Source organism: Lathyrus oleraceus, chromosome 4, assembly GCF_024323335.1.
Source record: "Lathyrus oleraceus cultivar Zhongwan6 chromosome 4, CAAS_Psat_ZW6_1.0, whole genome shotgun sequence".
NCBI classification, from domain to species: Eukaryota; Viridiplantae; Streptophyta; class Magnoliopsida; order Fabales; family Fabaceae; genus Lathyrus; species Lathyrus oleraceus.
Genome location: NC_066582.1, coordinates 437,355,083 through 437,366,386, shown reverse-complemented (window position 1 = coordinate 437,366,386; position 11,304 = coordinate 437,355,083). Strand labels below are relative to the sequence as shown.

Genomic DNA, 11,304 nt, shown 5'->3' with positions numbered 1-11,304 from the left:
CGCTCACTATAGGGTCTCCATGGGGGGGGGGGGGGGGGGAAGAGGATTATTCTTCACATTTGGTCCCATATCCGCAAAAGAAAGAATCTTTCTATCCATCAGCTCACGAACCCTATGCTTCAATGCATAGAAACCCTCTAGGTCATGCCCGGGGGCACCCTCATGAAAAGGACAATGTGCATTAGGGTTGTACCATGGAGGCAAACGATCAGGTGGAGGTCCCATATGTTTAGGAACCACCAAACCTTTTTGCAACAGAGAGGGATAAAGCTTTGTATATGACATTGGAATTGGATTGTAGGTTGCCCTATCCCCCTGTCTCCTGTTTTGATTCTGAGCATTTTGTCTTGGAGCCTGAGCTCTTGGTTATTGATAAGCGGGAGATGCTGGTGCTTGTTGATAAATCGGGGGAGCAGGAGCACGTTGTTGAACTGGAGCTGGTCGATAAACTGGAGGTGGTTGATAAGCTTGAGCAGGTTGTTGGTTGAAGGCGGGCATCACATTATCTATGTACGGTTGTGGGGCATACTGAACGGGATATATAGGTTGTTGATATGGAAAAGGTTGTTGAACATAATGTTTTTGTGAATATTGTTGTTGTCTTCTTCTTGGAGGAGCTCTTCCTTGGCCAATAGACACATCATTGGTTTCACCTTCCTTTTTTTGGGGAAACCCTCCAGAGAACTTCTTCGGATTAACACTTGAAGTTCCATCTACAGCTACAAGTTTACCATTTGTTAAGCCATATTCAACACGAGCTCCTATAGCAACAAGCTCAGAGAAACCCAAAGAAGTGATTCCAACCATCTTCTCATAGAATTGGGGTTGAACAGTGTCAATGAATAGTTCAGCAAGTTCCTTTTCGGCAAGAAGTGGTTCAACTTGAGATGCCAATTCCCTCCATCTCTGAGCATATTCCTTGAAGGACTCTTTGTCATACTGGAACATGCATTGCAGCTGTCTTCTATCAGGATCCTTGTCCATGTTGTATTTGTAGTGTTTGATGAAGGCGTCTAATAGGTCTTGGAAGCATCTGATCCTACTTTGATCCAAACTTAAATACCATTTGGAAGGAGCCCCACTCAAGCTATCTTGGAAACAGTGGATCATCAGCTTGTCATCTTCCACATGAGCAGCCACTTTACGGTAATACATGATGAGATGGATTTTTGGGCAAGTATGCCCCTTGTATTTGTCGAAATCTGGAGTTTTGAACTTAGTTGGAATCACCAACCCAAATACAAGGCACATTTCTTTGTCAGCAAAACCAAAGACGTGGTCTCCTTCCAATTCTCAAAACTTCTTCTCAAGGAGTTGCATGTTCTCCTTCACCTCTCTGAAATCTTCAAATCTCACTTCATCACCACTAACGGTTGATTCGGCAGTCTGATACAGATGATGTTGATCTTCAAAGTGCGGAACAGGCCTAGCATAGGCAGCTGGTGGAGCAACCGTATGGATAAATGGGCATGCATCGGTGTAAACCGGCAATGGCATAACTTGTTAGACAGATTTCCCCATGTCATGCACTACTTCTACTCGAGGGATGAAGTCATAAGGTAACCCATATGGAGGTAGGGTTAAAGGTAAAGACCTCTGAAGTTGGACTTCGACTGCTGGGCCCTTGATCTCTGAAATCACGGTCGCTTGTGGAGCTTCAAATCTGAAAGTCAAAGCTTGTAGCATTTCTCTCATCTGGGAGATGCCCCCCTTAATCTCATCTAATTCGGCTCTAATTCGAGCGCTCTCTTGCTTTTGTTCAGCCATCCTTTGTCTTGCTCGGGCGCGAGTATTATACGGGTGTTGAAGATTCAGCGTAAAACTAGAGGAAGAAAGGTCGGAGTGAGACTCTATTTTGAAAATGTATGAATGCATGTATGGATGCATCTTGTTTGCAAAACTCTTGGTTAGTTTCAACTATTCATTTCAGAAATGCCACAACATTTGTTCGCAAGTATTCAAAGAAACAAATCAATAAAACACAATAAAATGAACCCCAAAAGCTATTTTTCATTAATTTAGAACAAGGTTCAAATACAAGCAAATGCCTACGGCATACGGACCTTCCGAACCGTAGCAAGGTCGGTGGTCAGCCCCTCCAACATCATCTTACAAAATTTAATGAAATTTAAAACTTGATGTGGAGTGTTCTCTGGGCACATGCACCAATCAGCTTCTTGCAATTTCTCAGGTAACTCTTGCATGATGGAATTTGCAAATCTGGGCAGTCTCAGAAATTTTCCCTTCCACTCAGCGTAAAGTCCTTGGAGGTCTTGAATGATGCGCAAGTCTTCAGCCTTGGTCACCTCTATGTCTCTATAGAGGTTTCTCCAGTATTTGCACTCATTCAGCAACAACAAATAGGAAACATCTTGATCCATACAGTCAAGTTCCTGGATCATGATATCGGCTTGCTCCAACTGATAATTCAAACGTGTACAAACTCTTTCCGACTCTTCAATCCTCAACTTCTCACGTTCCCAAGCATCCTTGTACTTCTAAATGGTGTTCTCAAGTTCACGAGCACGAATCTCAAAAATCAGACATGCTTCCCTCTTCATTTCAAGAGTCAACTCTAGAGTTTTGTTGAGATTTTGGATCCGGAGTACATCTTTATCCAACTCTTCCTCCTTCGTCTTGAACATAGATTTAGTATCATAAAGTGCTTGTCCGAACTTTTCTCTCCTTACCTGAAACTCCCTGGACCTTTTGTTGGAAATTTCAAGTTCTTTGTCCTTCTTCTGCTGACTATCTTTCAAATTTCCACTCTCTACCGAGACTCGACCGAGCTTAATCCTCAAGTCAGTATTCTCCAACTCCAGCTCCTTAATATGGGCATTAAGCTTCTCCACATCTTCAGGTAATATGGGTTCTGGCTCAGGAACCAACGGATAGATAGAAGGATTGAATGGAAAAGGGAGTTTAACCATTTGAACCCTCTCTCTCACCCAACAAGTATAAGGCTCTCAAGCGATGACATTTCTCTTACCCAATTCTTTACCCTTTCTGATGATTGCTTAACATGACCTCTTGATATTCTTCACCATGGGGTGATCTGCTTCAACACTGCGCAAGATGAAGGGCTCTAAAGCTTCAGCTTTTGGAGGGCCATTCATACGGTAACCATGCTGCCTCAAAGATAACATGGGGTTGTAGTTGATTCAACCCTTGGTTCTTATCAAAGGTACATTGGGGAAGTCTCCAATGCTGACAATAACATCCTCGGTTTCCCAATCCCTGATATACCACTTAACATGATTGGAGGTGATAAAAGCTAACTTCTGAGAGGGCTTGAGTTCCTTTGAGACAAAAGGGCCTTCTTCGGGCATATGAGATCTAAACCAGACATGCAACAACTGAACACAACATAAAATGGTTCCTCCTTTCTTCTTATAACACTCATGGAGAGCATAATGAAGGTCTTCTAGGAGGAACGGTACAGGGTTACCAGAGAGAAAGATCCTCACAGCCAGATGGTCCACAAAATGGTCAATATTTGGGAAGAGAACTATCCCATATACCAACACAGCTAACATAGCATTGAAAGCTTTCCAATTCCCCTATTTTTCCATCTTCTTAGCTTGATCTTCCAAAAACTTTCTAGAAAAACTATTGAAAGCCCCTTTCACATTCCAATTGTCCACGACTTCAGAAACGTTCAAACCCAAAGCTAAAGTATCCTTTTGGGAAGGATACCTTCATCAAACTTAGGAAATGGATTATGATCCTTCAAATTCCGGCCTACAGTCCTCTAGAACTCTTCCAAGGTAGGAGCCAACTGGAAATCAGAGAATGTGAAACAACGTAGAGGTGGATCATAGAACCGAGCAATAGTCACCGCAGTCATCACATCCATTTTCTCATCTAAGATGTTCAAAATTCTTCCATACTCTTGCACAAAGCTGTTGAGTTTGATCGGTGTCACTTTGGCACTCAACTTCTGCAGGATGGCAAGGTTCACTTTCTTGTATTTGAACTGAAAAGTGTTTCTTCTCTCAGGATTCATTTTGCTAACAAGTTTTGAATTCCTGAAACAATATGAAACAAACTAAGAGTTTTACTTTTTATGCGTACGCAATGAATGGATGGATGCAATGTGTTTTTGGTACAGGTTCAAAGGTACGAGGTATGGATAAATATGATTACTTTCCAAAATGGGGTTCTCACCGGGTATGATCTAGGGTTTTGTTACAAAGGACCCCCAGAGTCACTGATTCACAAGAATGTTTGACGCTTACGGAAAATGCTTTCCGGTCATCAACTCCATCAAGGGAATCTATTCTGGGTGAGGTTCTCGTACCGACTCTTACGAAGTATTCATCTCGAGAGTTCGTACTATGCAACCATCGACTTTGGTTCTAGACAGGGTACTCAGAGTCACGAATTCAAAAGAATGATTGACGCTTACGGAAAATACTTTCCGATCGTCAACTCCATCTAGAGAATCTATTCTGAGCGGGGTTCTCGTACCGATTCTCACGAAGTATTCATATCAGAAATCCATACTATACAACCATCATTCCTAGTTGGCCAAAGTTTCAATGTTCTAAAAGGTCCTTAGAGTCATGGACCCCGTTGAAATATTGAAGCTTACAAAGTATTCACCTCGGGCGACAATATTTGCAAAAGGATCTACGCTAAGTGAGATTCTCAAACCGACTCTTACGAAGTATTCACCTCGGGAGTCTGTACTACTCAACCATCGTCCTATCTTATGTTTTTCACTCTAGACTTGGGTATAGAGTCTTTCCCACATGGTTTACAATCAGAATAATCAAAGTACCAACATCACACTCGGACACATATACAACAGATATATCAATATAAAAATAAAATAACATAAGCAATATAGAAAAAGCCACACAGGTAAACAAACAAAGGCACACAATCAGTAAACTTTTTTCTCAGATAATAAATAACATGTTCTTTCCAACCAGTTTCGTCACGTTGCCCCAGCACGCATCCCATTGACCCTTCAAGCGCAGTCAGATACATAATTAATGGCTTTCCTGGGACAGGTGGAATCAAAATAGGGGGACTCTTGCAAGTATTGATGGATCTTCTCAAAAGCTTTTTGACAATCAGAATTCCATTCGATAGCTTGATCTTTTTGAAGCAATTTTAAGATAGGCTCACACGTGGTCGTCATATGTGAGATAAACCTTGAGATGCAATTCAAACATCCAAGGAACCCTCTAACTTCTCGCTCGGTGCGTGGAGCAGGAATTTCTTGTATAGCTCGGACCTTGTCATGGTCCACCTCAATTCCTCATTGACTAACGATGAAACCAAGCAACTTCCCTGAACGGACACCAAATGTGCATTTTGCAGGGTTTAATTATAGCCTAAACTTTCTGAGGCGTTCAAACAACTTCTTTATATGGTTCATATGATCCTCTTCATTCTGAGATTTAGCGATCATGTCATCGACATAGACCTCTATCTCCTTGTGCTTCATATCATGGAAAAGAGTGACCATAGCTCTTTGGTAAGTCACCCCGAAATTTTTGAGACCGAAAAGCATCACCTTGTAGCAAAACGTCCCCCAAGGGGTAATAAAAGTGGTCTTCTCCATGTCATCTCGAGCCATCTTGATTTGATTGTATCCAGAAAATCCATCCATAAAGGAGAATACAACAAAACTTGCAGTGTTGTCTACTAGAGTATCAATGTGTGGTAGAGGGAAACCGTCAGTTGGACTAGCTTTGTTCAGATCCCTATAGTCAACACACATCCTCACCTTGCCATCCTTCTTAGGCACAAGTACAATTTTAGCTACCCATTGTGGGTACTTTGCCACTGTGAGGAAACCAGCTTCAAATTGTCGTTTGACTTCTTCACGAATCTTTAGAGCCATATCTGGTATTGTTCTTCGGAGTTTCTACTTTATTGGCGGACAGTCTGGCTGAAGTGGCAGCTTATGTTTAATGATGTCGGTGTCCATGCCTGGCATATCCTGGTATGACCATGCAAATACATCCATATATTCTTGTAGTAGCTTGACCAATCTCTCTTTGACGCTTACTTCAAGTTGGTCCCGACTTTGACTTCTTTCTTCTTTTTCTCTGTGCCAAGGTTGATTGTTTCTACCGGTTCTTCATGTGGCTGAAGGGCTTTGGACTCGTGCTCGAGCAGCCTGGCTAATTCGTCGGGGATGTAACAACCTTCTTCACCCTCTTCTTCCGCTTGGTAGATAGGGGAGTCAAAGTTATGAGAGGGATTAGAGTCATTGAATCCAACGGGGTTATCATTTATTCTGCATGTTTGAATGATTGATTTTTTTAGAAAAGTAAAAATAAAAGATGCACAAATGAAAAGTTTTTTTTTTAAAAGATTGTCATTTTCTTAAGAGAAAGCAAATAAATGAATAATAAGAATTTAATAAAATGCATTTCATTCAATGATAATGATTATTTGAAAATGAAAAGAGGCCCTACAACATGATCCATTAGCCTTGGGCAGAGCTAAGGGTTTGAAAGGAAAAACAACAATTATTACTTTGACAAAGGAAAAATTTCAGGGATCTCAACTGCCTTCCAATTGTTCAAAGTTGTCTCACACCGGTAAACCAAACATGGCTCATCTTCATCTTCGGTGTTATCTTCAATTGCGTTGACCTGATCTCCATGGATGAATCCGGTACTGAGGAATACTTCCTGGATGCTTCAGGTTTTGTCCTTTGCAGGGACCCAGGCTTCTTTCTTAGCGGAAGACACATATCCCAGACCGAAACAATCATGCTTTTCACGAACATCAATAAGTTGGCCCTAACCTTCAGGGTTTCCTCCTTCCATACTAGACTTGCCTCTTTTCAGAGAAGCGAAAGATGAACAAGCTTTCCCATCAAGGTCCTTCATCTCCATAAAAGTGGCGTTGGCTATTTCAAGAGCTTGGAAAGAAGTTTCCAAAGCGTCCTCATCAGCCTCGATGTACCTGAAGGATGAGAGATGACTGACCACAAAGTCCTCCTCTCCAGAAATCATGATCAGTTGATTGTCCACTAAAAACTTCATTTTCTGATGTAAAGTGGAGGTAACTGCCCCTGCAGCACGAATCCAAGGATGCCCCAATAAGAAACTATATACTGGATTAATATCCATGATTTGGAAAGTAATCGGGAATATGTAAGGGCCAATCAGTATGGGAAGTTCTACCTCTCCAATCACGGTTCTCCGGGAATCATCAAAAGCTTTCACTATCAAGGCACTAGGCTTCATGGTCGGTCCTTAATAAGATAACTTGGCAAGCTTTCTCTTTGGCATCACATTTAAAGAAGATCCGGTATCAACCAAGACTCTTGCCAAAGCATCATCTTTGCACTTCACTGAGATATGGAGAGCATGATTGTGATTTTGTCCATCTTCCAGTAATTCCTCTCCACTAAAGCTTAAAGTATTACAAGTTGTGATGTTTGCAACCCCCCCCCCCCCCATCAAACTGGTCTATTGTTATGCTTTGTATTACATGAGCTTGGGCAAGCACCTTCAACAAAACCTCCGTATGGGTCTGGGAGTTCAATAACAGAGACAAAATAGAAATCTTAGATGGTGTTTGATGCAGCTGATCCACAACCTTGTAATCACTTCTCTTGATCAACTTCAAGAATTCAACAACATCTTCAGATTGGACTACTTCGGGTTCTTTGGTAGGATCTATAACTGTAGATTCCTTTGTTGGCGCTTGAGGACTCACATTGAATTCAGGCGTATAAATTCGACCACTACGGGTCATTCTGCTCATTCCTGCAATATTGGTGACGTCCTCATTCACAGCTTCTGTCACTTCGTCGTCTTCATTTCCTTTAACAATCTTATCCACAGCGGTAATCTCATATTTCCAAGGCACGACCTTGGTGGTTTTATATGGAAACGGCGTAGGCATACAGATCTCAACAGGTGACAAATGACTATTCGCAAGCACCACTCTACTACTATAGTAAGGGATTTCAACCGGTTCAGGTAAATTGAAACAAGGTTCAATTACTGACACATCTTCATTCTTCGCAATACCGGAGATTTGAAGCACTTCTTTGTTCATCAAGTCTTGAATATTATCTTGTACCATCTGACACCCCCTTGGATGTGTGGCACACTCCTCACAGCTGTCATGACAAACATCAATCAGGCCAACTTCCACCAATCGAGCGTGGAATGCTGCCAAAGGAGTCTTAACATCATAAACATTATCAACCATAACACCATCAAAGGCATCTTTAATCGCGCTCACTATAGGGTCTCCATGGGGGGGGGGGGGGGGAAGAGGATTATTCTTCACATTTGGTCCCATATCCGCAAAAGAAAGAATCTTTCTATCCATCAGCTCACGAACCCTATGCTTCAATGCATAGAAACCCTCTAGGTCATGCCCGGGGGCACCCTCATGAAAAGGACAATGTGCATTAGGGTTGTACCATGGAGGCAAACGATCAGGTGGAGGTCCCATATGTTTAGGAACCACCAAACCTTTTTGCAACAGAGAGGGATAAAGCTTTGTATATGACATTGGAATTGGATTGTAGGTTGCCCTATCCCCCTGTCTCCTGTTTTGATTCTGAGCATTTTGTCTTGGAGCCTGAGCTCTTGGTTATTGATAAGCGGGAGATGCTGGTGCTTGTTGATAAATCGGGGGAGCAGGAGCACGTTGTTGAACTGGAGCTGGTCGATAAACTGGAGGTGGTTGATAAGCTTGAGCAGGTTGTTGGTTGAAGGCGGGCATCACATTATCTATGTACGGTTGTGGGGCATACTGAACGGGATATATAGGTTGTTGATATGGAAAAGGTTGTTGAACATAATGTTTTTGTGAATATTGTTGTTGTCTTCTTCTTGGAGGAGCTCTTCCTTGGCCAATAGACACATCATTGGTTTCACCTTCCTTTTTTTGGGGAAACCCTCCAGAGAACTTCTTCGGATTAACACTTGAAGTTCCATCTACAGCTACAAGTTTACCATTTGTTAAGCCATATTCAACACGAGCTCCTATAGCAACAAGCTCAGAGAAACCCAAAGAAGTGATTCCAACCATCTTCTCATAGAATTGGGGTTGAACAGTGTCAATGAATAGTTCAGCAAGTTCCTTTTCGGCAAGAGGTGGTTCAACTTGAGATGCCAATTCCCTCCATCTCTGAGCATATTCCTTGAAGGACTCTTTGTCATACTGGAACATGCATTGCAGCTGTCTTCTATCAGGATCCTTGTCCATGTTGTATTTGTAGTGTTTGATGAAGGCGTCTAATAGGTCTTGGAAGCATCTGATCCTACTTTGATCCAAACTTAAATACCATTTGGAAGGAGCCCCACTCAAGCTATCTTGGAAACAGTGGATCATCAGCTTGTCATCTTCCACATGAGCAGCCACTTTACGGTAATACATGATAAGATGGATTTTTGGGCAAGTATGCCCCTTGTATTTGTCGAAATCTGGAGTTTTGAACTTAGTTGGAATCACCAACCCAAATACAAGGCACATTTCTTTGGCAGCAAAACCAAAGACGTGGTCTCCTTCCAATTCTCAAAACTTCTTCTCAAGGAGTTGCATGTTCTCCTTCACCTCTCTGAAATCTTCAAATCTCACTTCATCACCACTAACGGTTGATTCGGCAGTCTGATACAGATGATGTTGATCTTCAAAGTGCGGAACAGGCCTAGCATAGGCAGCTGGTGGAGCAACCGTATGGATAAATGGGCATGCATCGGTGTAAACCGGCAATGGCATAACTTGTTAGACAGATTTCCCCATGTCATGCACTACTTCTACTCGAGGGATGAAGTCATAAGGTAACCCATATGGAGGTAGGGTTAAAGGTAAAGACCTCTGAAGTTGGACTTCGACTGCTGGGCCCTTGATCTCTGAAATCACGGTCGCTTGTGGAGCTTCAAATCTGAAAGTCAAAGCTTGTAGCATTTCTCTCATCTGGGAGATGCCCCCCTTAATCTCATCTAATTCGGCTCTAATTCGAGCGCTCTCTTGCTTTTGTTCAGCCATCCTTTGTCTTGCTCGGGCGCGAGTATTATACGGGTGTTGAAGATTCAGCGTAAAACTAGAGGAAGAAAGGTCGGAGTGAGACTCTATTTTGAAAATGTATGAATGCATGTATGGATGCATCTTGTTTGCAAAACTCTTGGTTAGTTTCAACTATTCATTTCAGAAATGCCACAACATTTGTTCGCAAGTATTCAAAGAAACAAATCAATAAAACACAATAAAATGAACCCCAAAAGCTATTTTTCATTAATTTAGAACAAGGTTCAAATACAAGCAAATGCCTACGGCATACGGACCTTCCGAACCGTAGCAAGGTCGGTGGTCAGCCCCTCCAACATCATCTTACAAAATTTAATGAAATTTAAAACTTGATGTGGAGTGTTCTCTGGGCACATGCACCAATCAGCTTCTTGCAATTTCTCAGGTAACTCTTGCATGATGGAATTTGCAAATCTGGGCAGTCTCAGAAATTTTCCCTTCCACTCAGCGTAAAGTCCTTGGAGGTCTTGAATGATGCGCAAGTCTTCAGCCTTGGTCACCTCTATGTCTCTATAGAGGTTTCTCCAGTATTTGCACTCATTCAGCAACAACAAATAGGAAACATCTTGATCCATACAGTCAAGTTCCTGGATCATGATATCGGCTTGCTCCAACTGATAATTCAAACGTGTACAAACTCTTTCCGACTCTTCAATCCTCAACTTCTCACGTTCCCAAGCATCCTTGTACTTCTAAATGGTGTTCTCAAGTTCACGAGCACGAATCTCAAAAATCAGACATGCTTCCCTCTTCATTTCAAGAGTCAACTCTAGAGTTTTGTTGAGATTTTGGATCCGGAGTACATCTTTATCCAACTCTTCCTCCTTCGTCTTGAACATAGATTTAGTATCATAAAGTGCTTGTCCGAACTTTTCTCTCCTTACCTGAAACTCCCTGGACCTTTTGTTGGAAATTTCAAGTTCTTTGTCCTTCTTCTGCTGACTATCTTTCAAATTTCCACTCTCTACCGAGACTCGACCGAGCTTAATCCTCAAGTCAGTATTCTCCAACTCCAGCTCCTTAATATGGGCATTAAGCTTCTCCACATCTTCAGGTAATATGGGTTCTGGCTCAGGAACCAACGGATAGATAGAAGGATTGAATGGAAAAGGGAGTTTAACCATTTGAACCCTCTCTCTCACCCAACAAGTATAAGGCTCTCAAGCGATGACATTTCTCTTACCCAATTCTTTACCCTTTCTGATGATTGCTTAACATGACCTCTTGATATTCTTCACCATGGGGTGATCTGCTTCAACACTGCGCAAGATGAAGGGCTCT

General features: G+C 42.1%; 2 protein-coding genes across 2 annotated transcripts; both read right to left on the bottom strand.

Annotated features, from left to right (window-relative positions):
• Nucleotides 1-366: 366 nt before the first annotated feature.
• On the bottom strand, nt 367-1,251 carry LOC127137867 (uncharacterized). The gene has a single exon (XM_051064287.1). It carries the CDS (start codon nt 1,249-1,251, stop codon nt 367-369), a length of 885 nt encoding a protein of 294 aa, XP_050920244.1.
• Nucleotides 1,252-8,583: 7,332 nt separating this feature from the next.
• On the bottom strand, nt 8,584-9,468 carry LOC127137866 (uncharacterized). Its single transcript, XM_051064286.1, has one exon. It carries the CDS (start codon nt 9,466-9,468, stop codon nt 8,584-8,586), a length of 885 nt encoding a protein of 294 aa, XP_050920243.1.
• Between the last annotated feature and the right edge of the window lie 1,836 nt (nt 9,469-11,304).